The sequence below is a fragment of the Chaetomium globosum genome, genomic scaffold (genome assembly GCF_000143365.1).
Source record: "Chaetomium globosum CBS 148.51 scaffold_6 genomic scaffold, whole genome shotgun sequence".
NCBI lineage: Eukaryota > Fungi > Ascomycota > Sordariomycetes > Sordariales > Chaetomiaceae > Chaetomium > Chaetomium globosum.
In genome coordinates this window covers 1,835,311-1,851,443 of record NT_165981.1, presented here as the reverse complement: position 1 = coordinate 1,851,443, position 16,133 = coordinate 1,835,311, and the positions used below count along the sequence as shown (strand labels likewise).

Genomic DNA, 16,133 nt, shown 5'->3' with positions numbered 1-16,133 from the left:
TTCTGTCTTCTCGGCCTGTCCTATTTGCTGCCTCCCCCACCCCCGCCATCTCATCCATCCGCCCTCTACAAGCTCCCTATCTTAACCCCCACCCCTCACGAGCCACGCACTCACTCCCGCGCGGCGAGCGGTGACAACTTACAACAAAGGCGACGGCGGCGGCGACGGCGACAGCTTACCAGTTGTGTTGAGGATATTTTTCTGGGCTGCTTTTGCACTTTGGTTGGTTTCTTCCCTGCATTCCTGTACAACGGTGATACCACTCCTTTACTTTTCGGTGGCCCTTTTTCACTTTTCTGATTTACAGTTTTCTGCCCCTCTCCCCTTTTTTTCATAATTTGTTCCCCCCTTGTTGTTTTCCCATTATTTGGTGGAGTTGTTGCATATCGGGCATGCCACACGGCACATTTGGGAATTTGTTATGCTGCCAGTGGGCCCGCGGAGGTTTCTTTTTCATCTCTATAATTTTTTATTTGGATGGTCGGGGTAATTTGGTTGAAGTTTGGAATTGCATTTCCTATCACTGGATTCTCTTCTCTCCTCCGGCGGTAATTCCTGGACGTCACTCTCAGGCATGCAAGGGAAAAGGGGAAAGCAGTGTTCTGGATTGGATATCCCTGTTCCTCTGGACCATGAGAGCGGGATGGAGTCCAAAAGCGTCTTGGTTGTTTCTGGCGGATGACGGCTTGCCTGACTGGGGTGGCTTCGGTGTCTGTTGCTGCGCTGGCGGGATGGGTTTGGTTCTCAAGCCTGGGACCCCGAAGCGGTCTGCATTTCTGGTCATCCGACCACCTGCCGAGGAGCATCCCCCGGTCATTCCAGGCGGACACAAGCGGCGGAGTCTAGAAGCAACGGGAGTTTCGGATGTGATCGATAAAAGTTACTCATTGTATTTGGTTACTATAGCATCATCGGCTGGCTGGACTGGGTTTAGATTGGATCGGCTGTTCGAACTCATTGTTTGTTATTATTATTTTCGTCCCCCCCCCCCCCCCTCAGCATGGGAATGGACATAACAAGCCCCCGATGGCTGACAGTTTCCCAAACATTCATTCACTGTGTTCTTGTGTACTAACCCTCCCTGTCTAGCTCATCGCTTGATGACGCTAAAAGTGAAAGAAAAGAAAGGTGGTCAAACGCCAAGCCGGGTTGATCAACTCGGGAGGGGGGTTCCGAGGGAATGGATTGATGATGCGGGAATCAAGAAACCAACTAATTAAACAAATCACGAACGAACGAACGAGCGGGAGGTTCCATGGCGGAATTGCACCTCACCGCCAGTGTGGGAAGTGGGAAACCAGTCCTCGACGGGCACCTGCTTCCTTCTGATTTGTTCCCGACGGTCATGGTCCTCGGACCGAGCCCCATCGGCGGGGGCTGTCACGGGTGTACACCATGTGGTAGGTCTGCTTTGTGTCCACGTCAGGGAGCCTGAGAATTGGGAATCTGGGGGCGCGCATGTCGAGTCCAGCAGACGGCAGGCAGCAGCACCTGTCCCCGTGACTGGCGCCACAACGATTCGCGACCTGTGGGGGTTTGGTCGTGGGAGAAGGGGAGAAGTCAAGGAGTGCAAGAATTGAAGGGTTCGGATCCGACCTCGAGGCTCAGCGGTGTGTGGCGCCCCCGCACAGTGTGGCTGCCGGGAATCGAGATGGATCGAACCCCACCCGTTGACCCCACCTACCCACCCTCGCCGGGAGCAGACACCCGGCCCGCTTGACCTCAGCCACGGCTAAACCTCGGTATTCTCTCAATTTTTCGAGAACGGTCCTTTGCGGGCAGCCGCCGCGACATCGTCGTATCAGGTCGCAATTGCCGATCCCACCACACAGCAACCATGCCGCCGAGGTTGAACATTTGGTCGGCCTGTAGGGCCCTCACTACACGGACCCGGGCGTTTGCCCAAGGCCCCCCGTCCGGCCCGGCCATGCTGGCGAGGGGACTAGCCGACAACACCACATCGCGGTTACCGAACATCAACAACCCCAACGGGCTGCCCCAATCTATGGTACCCGAGAGCCAGCCACCCGCCTATGTCAGCGAGGACAACGAAAAGGCTTTGGACCAATTGCGCATGATCCAGTATGGCATCAACCCGCTGGACCCCTCGGTCGAGGGCCACAAGTACGGGCTGCCGGAACTACCATTGCCCTCGCAGAAGCACGCCAAGCACAGATACGACTCGGTGATCTCGCAGGTCACGAGGTTATTGATGGAAGACGGCAAACTGGCCAAGGCACAGCGGGTAAGAGGAGAGAGAGAGGCCCTACCGCCCTTGGGGCCTCGGTGAAAAATAAGATCGAACCGTTCTGACATCGATTTACCCCAGGACATGGCCATCATCCTACAATACCTACGCACCTCCCCGCCGCCGCGTCTCGATCCCGCCCGGCCGCTCCTCCCCGGCGCCCCCCCCGCTTCCCACCTCCCGCTCGACCCGGTCCTCTACCTGGCGCTGGCCATCGACTCGGTCGCGCCGCTGGTCAAGATGCGCGGCTTCAAGGGCCTGGCCGGCGGCGGCAAGTCGCTCGAGGTGCCCATGCCGCTGCGCGAGCGCCAGCGCAGGCGCACGGCCTTCGGTTGGATTCTGGACGCCGTGAGGAAGAAGAAGTCCAAGGGGAGTGGGCGGACCATGTTCCCGCACCGCGTGGCCGAGGAGATTGTGGCGGTTGTGGAGGGGAGGTCGAGTGTCTGGGATAAGCGCATTCAGGTCCACAAGGCGGGCACGGGTAACCGTGCGAACTTGATGCATGCGGGTGTGAAGGGTAGGCTTTGAGGTGGGGTGTTTGTGAGAAAGGAGGGGGTTGCTGGGGAGAACCCGGCTGGCGGGTAGGGCTTGCTCCTCTGTAGAGAGAGTGGCTGTGGTTTTGCGTACTGTACTTTATATCTGTATGGACTACTTTTGCGTCTGCGGATCGCTTCCCAAGCTAACCAATGCTGACTTCCGCTGGGCTGCCGATGAACAATTGCATTGTCTCTTGGTCGGCATCTTCCGACACGGGTCGTCCTTGTTAACTATGACTTGCAAACAACACAATGGAATATCCGCCACCCACCTGGCGCCCTATGAGAGCTTCTTGGGGCTGGGTTATGGATAGTGTATAATCAGCCCGGTGTCATCATGTATGAGAATATAGGTTGGCTAATATGGGTGGTTATCTTATTCTTTATTCCCGTAGAATGTTGGTTCTCCCGTGCTACCGCCTCGGCCGGAAAACGCGGTACATCTACCAAGGGTTATCCCCCTTCGGTGCGTTGTGCCTGATCGGTCTCGGAGAGGTTCTAGGGCCGAGACACGGGCGTTGCTTGACAGAGTTGTCGGGGTGCAAGGCGCTGTCACACCCGGTGCGAGGGTCTAGACCAGCAGCTGAACCCAACAGCTAAAAGCAACTGCCGTCCAGCCCACTGATAAGCAGGGTCCAGTTGCTCTCGCTGGGCGAAACTCCATAGCACGCAAGCGCCAACCAAAAAACCTCCCGATGCCAGATCTACAATCCCTAAACTGTAAACAGGCGCTTGCGTAACTTTGACGAAATTTGTACCCCACGAAGACGATAGATAAGAAGATGAGGGAAAGTAAGGATATGTAGCAATGGAAGGTAAGTGAAAAGTGACCATCAAATACTTGGTGAAGCAACATGGGTAGAAAGCATTGAAAAAAGGAAGCTGATTAGAGTACTAAAATCCATATAGAGGAAGCACATGATATGTGCCGCTTGGATGAAACTTGACGAAGTCACTTAAAACCAGTCAGTCGTCTGTGCCCAGAAGTACCTGGGTGAGTCCATTTTGGGGGGTCCGATCAGAGTCAGGCTCGATCCACCGGGAAGACCCGCTAGAGCTCCCCCCACCCCCGCACTTCCTGCGGCGAGTCGAGCCGCCACTCTGGTCCGCTGCTGCTGAAAAAGCCCCTGAACTCCAAATATTTCCGACGTCAATTCATTTTTTTGACGTGTCTTTCTCGCAATCACGGCCGACAACCTCTCTCGCTTAAGAACATCTGATATTCCCGCAACCAGCGAGGACCAATCCGCCCCACCAGACACTGGAACGAGACGAGGCGGCAGTGCAGCTTTTGCAGAACCCCAGAACCTTGTAATCGGTGTCTTGGTATCTTGGCAAAACGGAGCCAGAGCTGGCTTTCCTTGGGACAAGCATCTTGGCGGAGGCGCTATCCTCGACACAGGACTCACGGCGAAAAACAGCTGGGCTGACGCCCCCGCTATGATCTGAGCGCCGACAAAAGACTTGTTTAGAGGGCTCGGCCGTCGCAAATCGAGATGCTACTTCGACAATCGATATTGCATCTGCCTCAGCCTCGTATCCTACCGCGTTGAGACACCATCCGACACGAGCCCGCCAAACCTTACGATTAATACCTAAACAACAACCTGAAACATACGCCTTCTCGTTCATTGATCGATATTCTCCCCGCCAGACGTTACCCGCGTGTACAACTGCTGCTGCGAAGCACTTCTCCAACCTCCAAAAACCCCCGCGCAGCTTAGCTTATCGTGCCCAACCGCCGCTCACCATGGCGGGGCGCCAGGCGATGTCGATGGAGGCGATGCTTGATGAAGAACGGAAAGAGGTGCTTGCACTTTTAGAGGGAACGAATGCACGACCAAGACCTCCCAGCTCGCTAGAGGCGCGCTCCCCATCACCCTATACCCCCCGCTCCCCGGTGCGCAGCATGCTAGACATTGGTGATGACCCTCCGTTCCTTACGCTCCTCTCTCCAGTGCTCCCCAAGAATCTTGGTACTAAGACGCCATGCGCCCCTGCAGCCCCCGTGAGGAGTATGCTCGATGTGGACAGCCCGCCACCGCCGAAACCAGTCCGAAGCATGCTGGACGTGGACAGCCCACCCATCGCCGCAAAACAAGTATTGAGTACGCCCTCGTCGCCGACCGAGTCCCATGCCCGCGCCCAGGCGGCTAACAACGCCCACCCGAGGAGTATGTCGGACGCCTCCGTGAGGCCTGTCGACTTTGGGCCGAGGTTGGGTCCCGCACGGGTCGATCCGACAAGTGAGTACCAGTTTTCCGGGATTATCACGACCCACGGAGGCCAGGCCCTGCCGAAACGAGTCACGCAGGGTGGTAAGCGGTCCGGTGTGGTGCCCGATCAGGGCAACAAGCGATCGACTGCAATGGCCGAGATAATGAGGGGCAACGACATCTCCGGCCTGGCCCTGCCTGGAGACCGAGGGCGTCACCATTCCGCAAGCGGTCCGCCAATGCGTCCGGGGAACAAGTCTAAATCGCCCTCTAGCCGTTCGGGCATGCGCTCGCACTCCCCTCGAGGACCCCTCTTACGAAACCTGAGCCCCGCTGCCCGAGCAGTGGTCAACGACCCCGAGATAGCCGATTACAATAATGCGTATCGGCGCCTCTCAGACGCCGCGTTGGCCCGGTCTGGCGGGAGCTTGTCAGAGCTAGGAAAACGGAAACCCTCGACCTACATGACTGGGGCTGGCAGGCTAGCTAAGGACTACCTGAGCCCCGACGGCGAACTATTAGTCGAAGATAGTAGCGAGGACAATGGAAGCTCGTCTGGGGAGGAAGGACAACGTGGGAGGAAAGCTGCTCGGTCCGAAAACTCTGATGCCCAACGACAAGCTAAAAGCTTGCTGGCCGCGGCCGAGGAAGAACGTAGGTTCAAGAACAGACCCCGGACTCGCATAGTGGGCTTGCTAACCGCGATGAATAGGTATCCAAGTGGCATCACAGCAACCATACCAGTACAGGTCACTTCTGGACGAGCCAGAAATCACGGTGACGAACCCATCCGGCGAGCGTGTAAAACACAACAAACCCGCCATTCACCCGACCACCAGCTTTGATGACCCCCCTGGGACGGGGACTCACACGCCTATGGACTCAGATACTGAGGCAGATTTAACCGACATCAAGAGGGCGCAAAAGCTGTCATTCGCCATGACTCAAATTATGGACACCCCCGAGGCGCACCGGACAATCCAAATCATCACCCGAGGCGAGTACGCAAAGCTGGTCCAGGACGCCGAAGAAGAGCACCGGCCCCCGCGCAAGTACTTGGTGGCCACGGACCTGAGCGATGAATCAACCCACGCGCTCGAGTGGGCTATCGGTACGGTCCTCCGCGACGGCGACACCCTCCTGGCCATTTATTGCGTCGATGAGGAGACCGGCATTGGTGCTGCCGACAATGCACAGGTGCCGGACGATCCCAGGGCCATGAAAGAGCAGGCGGCCGCCATCAACACGGTGACGTCGAGCAAGACGCCCATCACGCCAAGCGGCACGGACCTACCGCTCCGAAACCAACGTCCCTGGCCGCTACTATCGAACGCGTCGGACACGGGCACGACGTCAAGCGTCTCGCCGGCGCCGTCGATCCACCGGGAGCGCAGCAAGGCCGAGGAGGATAGGTACAAGACCGTGCAGGGCATCAGCGAGCGCGTCACCAAGCTACTCCGCAAGACGCGCCTCCAGGTGCGCGTCATTGTCGAAGTTTTGCACTGCAAGAACCCCAAGCATCTGATTACCGAGGTGATTGACCTGGTCAACCCGACGCTGGTGATCCTGGGGAGCCGGGGGAGGAGTGCATTGAAAGGGTACGTATCCATCTTGCTTTCCTACACCCTGTGACCAAAGTTGTGTGCTTGTTTGCTGTGGCTGTCGTAGCTGACAATGGTGTGCAGCGTCATACTCGGCTCCTTCTCCAACTACCTCGTCACCAAGAGCTCCGTCCCCGTCATGGTGGCGCGGAAACGCCTGCGGAAGCAGGGCAAATATAAGCGCGTGCCCTCGACACACCAGATCAACAACATCCATAACCCGGCGGCGAGGAGTCTGGCGAGTGCGAAGATTGATTAGGCGTCGCCGTGAAAGCGGTGGCACATTGGCTCGAAGTCATGATTTGTTACGGGAAGTGGGAAGAGGACGAGGAGGGGGATACCGACAATATATGGGGAGTCAGCGCATTGGTAAGGGGGGGGAGGTGGGCTACTTACTGTACGGAGATGCCCTTCTTCTTAGTCGGCTCTTTTGGCTTTAGCGGGTAGTTTACTGGATTTGGTCGGCTCGAGATTTGCTTCTACAGGAGGGAGGTGGTGTGATTTTTGCGTGTTTTTAAGAGTAGAACGGTAGCGGGCGGGCTTAATGACCATATGATAATTGAGGCTGCGCTTGAATGGGGAAATGGACGTGATGAATGTGTGATGCTTTGAGGGCAGATGGAACCCTGACTATTCTGTCTGTCCACAAGATAGTATTTCCTTAGGAGAATTCTTCTGGGTTAATCGTGGTCATGTTATTGTATTGTCTTGGAGGAGATCCCAGTAAAAAGGACCCTTGAGGCCAAATAAAAAAACCCTAGAGAGTTCGCTTGCTAAAATAGACTGACTGTACCACCCCCGCCCACGGCCTACCCCAGTAAGCGTGAAGCGAAGCCTGGGGCGATACTGACCGTCCACTACTGCAAACGTTTCCCGGTGGGCTGCGCCCCCCAGACCCCCTGCTTTTTTTGTCGCCTTCGGCGATACTTCTGCTACTATCTACATCTACTATACCGACAACAAAGCCGGCGACCCGCCCTCGCCACACCGCCATAATACGACGACCAGCCATCGCTCAGGGCCGACGACCAACTACGGTAGGTAAGTCGACGGCCTTTGGCCGTCAACTTCCTAGCTTGTGGTCGTCTATGGCCCTGAGCTTGATGGCTTGGCGCGTCTCTATAGCTCGGGCTTGGTCGTCGGCGATGTGTACAAGTAGTAGTATCGCCCGCGCCGATAAACCGCAGGGGCCGTCAGCTTCCTCCGAAGTGGTTGCAAGGGTTATAGGTGCGAGGGTTATAGGTGTAAGTGGTTGCGAGGGTTGTAGGTGCAAGTGGGTGCGAGGGTTGTAGGTGCGAACGATGGTTGTATTGTTGAGCCACAACCCCACCAAATGCAAGATTATACACGATTATATACCTAGTCAAACCTGTGGCATCCAATCGCTCCCCTGAGAACTATTGGAGAAAAGCCTCGTAACAGAAACGAAGCGTACCTTCTTCATTTTCTCAATATACATTGTATATCTCCAGAATTCATCAGGAAGCGCTTCGCTTCAATCATGCGGCTCAACCAGGAAGCTCCTACGTCTCATGAAGCAACCCTGCCATCACCGCCTCCACCAGACAGACCATCAGCCCAGAATGCGGGGTGATAAGGAAGCGAGAACTCCACTGCTATCAACATCCATGTCCCGAGCCTCCTTGCCCGAAGCCCCGCTAGGATAAACGCCCCGGCTCACAGCAGCGGGATAATACCACAGCATCGCTTGCCCGATTTTGTGATGCCGAGAGCCTCCAGAATAGCATCGGCTTGGTGAGCTAGAAATAGTTAGTTCTAAGATATTGTAGTTATAGGAAGTTGTAGTTATAGGAAGTTCTGAATAGATTTACCCGTCATAGTGTTGATCTGGTTTACTGTCTGTGGGAAGCCGGGAATATCCGCCCCGTCTGCAACAGCAACGAGCGGTTCGATGATATGCTCGGCCTTGACTACATTCCGGTTATTGATAAGGCGGGTTGATGCATTCATGTCGTAGGCTCGCAATTTCGCACCAAGGCGTGTCTCCATCTTCCGAATCTCTAATGATTGGATTCTCGTTCATGGCGGGCAAATTGTTTAGGCGCTGGACTTGCAACGCGATTTCTGACAGGTGATGGGATGATTGGGTGAAGTCTGGTGTTCGGGAGGCTCTGCCATGATGGTGTTGACCGGAACAAAATTCTTGGAGTTCAAAAAATTGGAGGGCAGGTTGAATTTCCAGGTTAATTGATACCTACCTACCTAAAGATACAAATTACCTAGGTTAGCTACCTAACTTGAGAAGGGACGACCGTTCTGCTGAACTTGCCTCAGATGGCTGCCCCGCCCTCAGCAAGGGACAGCGGGGTTGGTTGGCCATGTGTGACTGCCGGGACCAGGTGGAGCAGCCGTGAGGCATCTTCCCAGCCACTCGTTTTTCCGGGGCCCTACCTGGCTCTCTCGGTCGCATCCACCACCATGCGACTCCTCTCCCCCCCACTGCGACGCCATGCAGGCCCGAGGATTTGAGGCAGAACAACACACTCGAGTGACTCGTTGTTTTTGGAAAGTACATCCAGGTGGAATCGCCGCTAGAACGCGACTCGAGTTTTCGATTGTTTATCATTCTAGAGTCAGCGCTGCCTATCAGAACCCCCTGAAAAACAGTGCGAATCGCATCGGCCGTTATCTACCCAACTTAGCCAGCTTCCACACCCGCAAATCGCAATCAATCACACCACACCAGGTCCCAAGACGGCATCGCGCCGACCAACCCGATCGGCCCGCCCCTCTCGCGCATCGCAGCAAACGGTCCCTCCCTTGCGGCGACAACTCCGCGACTCTGTTTGATGGGGATGCAGTCTCTCTTCAGCGTCCACAACAACGTGTCGCTCATCAGTATTAACATTGCGCCGAGTGCCTGGGTCGCTTCCCTGGTGCTCTCCCTAGTCTTCCTCTTCCTGTATCTGCTCTATCAGCCCCTGCCCTCTTTCCGCTGGACAAGATTATTGTTCAAGCGCCGTAGGCAACAACCACAGCAACAACAATACCGAAGGGCCGCACCGCCCATTATCGAGGAGGAGGACGACGACACTTATTTCGAGGAGGAACCACCCCGACGACGACATATCGAGCACACCCCATTGCCACCACTTCTCACCGACTATCCCTATCCCTTTGACCGCAGCGTCGACAGCGACAGCACCAAGGAGAACGAAAGGAGGGAAAAGTCGAGCCGCAAACAACAACAACTGCGGGCTAGCGACAAACGCGGCGATAGCAGGAGTGGCAAACGAACCGCGACCAAGGAAAGCGGAGGAGGAGGACGGGGATCCGGCAGCAAACGTAACAACCCCTCCAGCCACAACCATGACAGCATCGACAACGAGAACAGCCCTCGGCCCTCTCGACCAGCTCGACGCGTCTCTGGACGACTTCGCGCCCTCGATTGGCAACCAGAGCCGGCTGCCGTTCGGCTACCCGTCGACCCACTCGGGGTTCCGGAGCGACGACCAGAGCGAGATGGGCGACTCGGATTCGGAGGCTTCCGCCGGTGGCTACAGTCCGCCCGCCTGGAGACGCCTCGAAAACGGCAACCGCAGCAGCGGCTTCTGGCGGAAAGGTGACGACCTCGCCTTGCTGTACGACGGGATCGACGGCGGCGCTTTTGACGGGCTGCGCTCGAGAGAGAGCAGCCCCGAGTATGAGAGTGCCGATGAGGGGGACGCGGTCCTCGCGCAGGCCATCAGGACGAGGTTACCCACGGGGAGCTTGTCGCCGGAGAAGGAGAGGAGCCCGGAGCCCGAATTCTATCCGGCGCAGCAACATTTTATTGACGACGTGGTTGGTATTAAGCAGGAAGACGATGGGGCGCTAACGTTGGGTGAGCTGAAAGACCGGAGGCTTGCGCCAAAAGACGTGTCAGACAATTGTAGGTCGGACCTTTGTACCCCATCTCTCTGTTTCACCAAGACTTATACCGTACCAGTTATTCGATTTGCCGTCAGGGCAGAAGTGCAGCAGCGAACCGAGCCCATCGAGTCGGCCATCAACTTCGTCCGCAAGAGGTTCCATACCATGACCAGATCATGGGCTTCAATCTTCTTCTCTTTTATCATTGCCACATTTTCCTACGCAGCCCTGCGGTGGATTTCACAGCCAGCCGCAATGCGGCCCGTCCCCGACCTGGTCAAGGTTGCCGGCGTCGCCCGTTCCCTTGAACCGCTGATTTACTACTCCGAAAATGGGATCCAGCAGGTCGGCGATCTCCAAGCAACAGGCGTCGCAGTCTGGGACCTTGGGGAGAGCGTCCGAAGTAGTAACCTGACCTCGGCTCCCATCATTGTCAAGGAGCTCGACGAGCTCAGCGACAGCCTCAAGACGCTTGCTATCGAACTCACAAAGTTCTTTGCCAATGTCGACGGCGATATCGACGGGTATGCGTTCAGCTTTCCTGCCCCCAGATGACTTCCGCATTCTCCCCTCCATTACTAACCCTCACTGATAGCATCCTGATTGTAATGGACTGGGCCCGCCGCGAGCTCTCACAGGTCCAACACCTACCCACCCTCCCGCTCTCCTCGGCCTTCGACAACATCCACAATCTCCTTTCCAACGCCGGCATCCTCGAAAACCCGCTCACTGGCCAGCCCACCCGGCTTGGCGCGCTCGCCACCTCCCTCTTCGGCCACTCCACCCCTCAGCGCACCAAACAAACCCTCCAACGCACCTTCAACGAGTTCCTCACCGTCCTCGAAGACGCCGTCGCCTCCGAACTGCAGCACTCCCTCGCGCTCTTCGCCCTCTTCGAAGCCATCGACCACCAATTCCTCAACCTGGCCCGCACCGTCATCCGCGAGGCCTCGCTCCAAGACGAAGCCCACACCGATCTCCTCTCCTCCCTCTGGACGCGCATCCTCGGCCCCAACGCCTCGGCGGTCGCCAAGTACGAGCGCAACCGGCAGCTGCTCCAGAACGTGCGCGAGAAGACGGTGCGCAACAAGGGCGTGCTCGTCGAGCACAACCACCGCCTGCTCGCCCTCAAGGCCAAGCTCGAGAACCTGCGCCGCAAGCTCGTCTCCCCGCTCGTCCGCTCCGTCAACAGCAGCACCCTCACCCTCGCCGACCAGATCCGGGGGTTGGAGGATGCGGGGTCCCATCTGGAGGATGTAAGGGTCCAGCAGAAGAGTAAGCTGTTTCAGACCCTGTATGGGAGTGGTGCCGCGAGGTTGCCTGCGGTGGATGCGGGTGGTGCTGGTGCTGGTGCTGGTGCTGGTGCTGGTGCTGCTGCTGCTGGGGGTGGGGGTGGAGCGGGGAGGCGGTTTATTGGGAAGGCTGGGAGGTGAGCACGAACGGGTGACTTAGGGGGGAGGAGGAGTCTTTTCTGTATGCGTGTGTCGTGCGTTGTTGTTGGGTTGGTTGGGGATTGGTCTGGGATTTTTCTGCTACGGAGTGAGGAGGCGTTTTCATGGTTGGTTGGCCTGTTTTTGTTTTGCTTTCTGTCGTTTTGCTTTCTCCTCTCAATACGTTGTTGTTAGGAAGGGTTGGGTACGGACATTGGTTACGGTTATCTCTGGACTTGTCATTACATGGGTGGGAGTGGGCAGGGAGCATGGAGTTTAGCCTGTTGGGCAATGTTGAGTTTCGCATGTGGTGGTTGGGTAGTAAGGAGTGCGCGCGCTAGGACCCCAGGACTCGAAGCGTGGTTGGGTGGGTGTTGGTGATTCTCATGGATGACATCGGTGTTGGTTGACTAGGCGCATCAAGCACACAAAAACAATATGAATTAAGCAAGACCTTTGAGATCGCTGCAAAACACCATGGGCGTGCGGGCATTCATAACGCTTAAGTAGCTACAACGAACGCCCATACTCATTCATGCACCGCTCACAGTATCCGACATGCATAGAACTTTGCTCTGTATTAGCTAGTGCTGCTCCTGTTCAGGATAACGTCTGCCCAGCTCGAGGATACAGACGTCCGGCAACCCCAGCCAGCCATTCTCAGCGAGATTGCCGCACACCCGGTCCTAAAACCTGAACTAGCCGGCAGGACACTCATAAAATTCATAACCGTAACACCGTATCGGCCGCTAACAACCCCGCCTGTCCGCAGAGAGGGCCCACCTAGGACCATATTTTACCCATCATAAGCAACTCTATAGCCATGTCGTAGCAAGATGCCGTAATAATCCGTCGTCGGAGATGTCCTCGTCTCCTATAGAAATGAGCCAGATCCATCCGATGCTGGCTTTCACTCCGCCTGCATCACCAGACTGGAATCATGCTGCTGCGAAGCTGGTATCAAAACTTTTCCCGACCGACCAGAACCGAAAACGAAGAAAAAATCGCATCAAAAGGCGAGAACTTGAGGGACAGTGCCCTAAGCCTTCTCCTCAGCCTTCTCTTCTTTGGGCTTTTCAGCCTCCGCCTCGCCCTGTGTAGGGGCCGGGCCCTGGCCGGGGCCCTGCTGCGATTTGACGTACTCATCGTAGACAGCCATGGCCTCGTTGACCTTGGCGACGAGAGCGGCCTCATCCTCGAGCCTAGAGTTTGTTAGCGAAGGTAATCAATGGGGACGGGAGAAATGCTAAAACTTACAGGTTCACGAGCTCAGCGTTGTCCATCTCTAGGAGCATACCGGTAATCTTGCCAGCCAGGTCCGGCTGAAGGGCCTGGATCTTGGGGAACAGGTTCTCACCCAGAATCTGCTTCTGCTGCTGCGGGTTGTTGGTAGCAGTGAGCTGAGACTGGAGGAGGGAGCTGGCATTGAGCTCACCACCCGCAGCAAGAGGGCCGGCAGGGGGGGCTCCACGGCCAGCGGCAAAGTTGCCACCACGGCCAGGACCGCCGCGACCACCCATGTTACCATTCTGGGGCCTGCCGTTCGGAGGGAAACCGGCCATGCCAGGACCACCGGGCATGCCCTGAGGAACAGGCATGCCCTGCATACCCCGACCACCTGGGCCACCAGGACCACCACGCCCGTTACCGAGAGCGGCGGCCTGCTGCTGTACCTGCTGGATAGCAGCAAGGAACTGCGGGTTGTTGGGCTGAGGGTAGGCGCCGGGAGGGAACTGGCCAAGCGGGTAGATCGGTAGCTGCTGGGGAGGCATGCCACCACGGCCGCCCTGCTGAGCATAGGGGGGGAACTGACCCGGACGGCCACCCTGCACAGCAGGCATGCCGAGGCCGCCCTGGGGGAACGGCATGCCACGGCCGCCGGGAGGCATGAAGTTCGGCTGCTGACCAGGAGCGTAATAGACGGGGGTCTGCATGTACTGCTGCGGGAGGCCGGCCTGAGCGGCAGCTTGTTGCATACGCAGCTGGTTGCGGGCCTGGATGCTAGCCTCAAGCTGGTTCTTGCGAACGTCCTTGCGCTGAGCGAGGGCGACGTAGAGCGGCTTGCCCTCGATCATGCGCTGGTTCATCTCGGCGACGGCCTTGGTGGCGTCGTCCGGGTTGCTGAAGCAGACGAAGCCGAAACCCTTGCTCTTGCCCAGCCGGCGGTCGCCCTTCTTCTCCGTCTTCTTCTCGGCACCCTCGGCCTCACCCTCGGCCTCGGCCGCTTGCTCGCCCTCCTTCTTGTTCTCCTTGTCCTTGCCCTCTGTCTCCTCCTCGGCGGAGCCCTCGGTCACCGCATCGCGCATGACCTTGGCGGAGGTGATGGGGCCATACTCGGAAAACATCTGGCGCAGCTTGTCGTCATCGATATCATCCGCCAGGTTCTTGATGTACAGGTTGACGCCTTGGTATTTGTTAGCTTTCTCAAGGCGAGCAGCCTCATACGACTTCCGCAGCTCCTCCTCGCGCTCGTGCTTCTTCTGAGCACGACCGACGTAGAGGTCTTGGCCGCGGAATTCCTTGCCGTTGAGTTCCTCAACCGCCTTAGCGGCGCACTCATGGGTGGTGAAGTTGACGAAGCCGAAACCGCGGCTCTTGCCCTCGGAGTCGCGGGCAAGCGACGACGAGGTAACGTCGCCGTACTTGGCAAACAAGTCCCGGAACTCTTCGTCAGTAGCCTCGAGGCTGATGTTCTTGACGTAGATGTTGGTGAAGTTGGCCTTCATCTCCTCGAACTTGCTCTGACGATCCTTCTTGGGGATGTGATAGCCGACGTAAACCTTCTTCTCGTTCAGGAGCATGTTGTTGACGTGCTTGATGGCCTGGGCGGCGGCCTCGTCGGTCTCGTAGTGCACGAAACCATAACCCTTGGAGTTGCCGTTCTCGTCCTGGGCAACCTTGCAGCTCAAAATGTTACCGAAAGCAGCAAAAGTGTCGTGGAGAGCCTTGTTATCAATGGCGACGTCGAGGTTCTTGATGAAGACGTTGCCCTGGCCAGTCTTGCGCAGAGCGGGGTCGCGCTGGGACCACATGATGCGGCAGGGGCGGCCCTTGATGAGAGTGTAATTGAGCTCCTCGAGGGCCTTCTCGCCATCCGAGGTCGAATTGTAGTTGACATAGGCATAGCCGAGGGAGCGGCGGGTAATGGTATCACGGCAGACACGAATCGAAGCGACAGAGCCGATCTGGGAGAACAGCTCGAAGAGCATGGCCTCGGTCACAGACGGGTCCAGCTCGCCGACGTAGAGGGAGGCCGAAGACTGAGGGTGGGGAGCAGCCGAGCTCGGGGTCGGCCCAGCCGTATCGGGGTCGGCAGTCTGGTACTCTCCAGGAGCCACGTTGGTGTTGATGGCAGGGGCGGCGCGGTTGTCACCGCCGCCGAGGCTAGTGTTGCCAAGATCAGCGGCAAGCTGGTCGACAGCGCCGGGGGCAACGGGAGCGGCCATTTTGACAGTCAAGTCTGGGAACGAGGAAATGTCAGTTTTGCGTGCCCCTGTGCGATTGGGAAGCTACAGGGCGTTTGCGAAGTGAACGGTACTCGGGCGACAACGAAAATGGGGGGGGTGCTGCGCGATGCAAAAGCGACCGGGGTTCACCTACCGAATTGATCGAACTGGGAAAGAAGAATACCGCGCGCGAGGGGTAGCGACGGTCAACAAAGAACGAGACTGTGATAAAGCCTCGATCGGGTTCTTTATTGCGACTGGAGAGAAATCTCGATTGGAAGAACGGTTGCAGGACGTCTTCCAAGGAGAGAGATGTGGCGGATCGGGAATGGGAGTTTTGGTATTTTTTTTGGTGGTTTTTTTTTTTGGAAAGATTGATAGGTAGGTATCGGGATTTTTTTGTTGGTTTTCAAATTTTTTTTGGACAGGTTTTTTTGTGAGGGACCAGAAAAGAATTAGACGAGAACAGAACCAGTGACGGTTGTGTCGTACTGATCCGACTCTTTTCTAAAAGGTTGTGGAAAGAATCCGGGGATAAAGGGTTTGATGGTTTCATTCAAGGAAAGAGGAGGGCAAGAATGGCTCCTGCGGAGACAGATTTTTTTTTCTCGCCGCTCTTGTTGCACCCACAAAGCGGAGAATATTGAGTTAACCGAAGTTCGAGATGCGGCGCTGAACTTTCACAGTATGCTTGCTCTCAACACTGTTCTTGAAATTCAAAGCGCAGGATTCCGGTCCTGGCTCTCAAGGGGGTTTGCAGATGCCATTTCCTGCAACATTCCA

General features: G+C 56.8%; 4 protein-coding genes across 4 annotated transcripts; 3 read left to right on the top strand and 1 right to left on the bottom strand.

The window, feature by feature from the left end:
- Window positions 1-1,837: 1,837 nt before the first annotated feature.
- Window positions 1,838-2,776, top strand: CHGG_08929 (uncharacterized protein; the record flags this gene model as incomplete). Its single annotated transcript, XM_001226855.1, has 2 exons — window positions 1,838-2,245; window positions 2,330-2,776. 2 exons carry the CDS (start codon window positions 1,838-1,840, stop codon window positions 2,774-2,776), a joined length of 855 nt encoding a protein of 284 aa, XP_001226856.1.
- A 1,758-nt stretch (window positions 2,777-4,534) lies between these two features.
- CHGG_08928 (uncharacterized protein) lies at window positions 4,535-6,860 on the top strand (the record flags this gene model as incomplete). The annotated part of the gene is made up of 3 exons (XM_001226854.1): window positions 4,535-5,654; window positions 5,713-6,598; window positions 6,686-6,860. 3 exons carry the CDS (start codon window positions 4,535-4,537, stop codon window positions 6,858-6,860), a joined length of 2,181 nt encoding a protein of 726 aa, XP_001226855.1.
- A 1,881-nt stretch (window positions 6,861-8,741) lies between these two features.
- On the top strand, window positions 8,742-11,907 carry CHGG_08927 (uncharacterized protein; the record flags this gene model as incomplete). Its single annotated transcript, XM_001226853.1, has 4 exons — window positions 8,742-8,791; window positions 9,309-9,907; window positions 9,957-10,998; window positions 11,070-11,907. The coding sequence occupies 4 exons, from the start codon at window positions 8,742-8,744 to the stop codon at window positions 11,905-11,907; spliced, it is 2,529 nt and encodes an 842-aa protein (XP_001226854.1).
- A 1,036-nt stretch (window positions 11,908-12,943) lies between these two features.
- Window positions 12,944-15,350, bottom strand: CHGG_08926 (uncharacterized protein; the record flags this gene model as incomplete). The annotated part of the gene is made up of 2 exons (XM_001226852.1): window positions 12,944-13,106; window positions 13,162-15,350. 2 exons carry the CDS (start codon window positions 15,348-15,350, stop codon window positions 12,944-12,946), a joined length of 2,352 nt encoding a protein of 783 aa, XP_001226853.1.
- Between the last annotated feature and the right edge of the window lie 783 nt (window positions 15,351-16,133).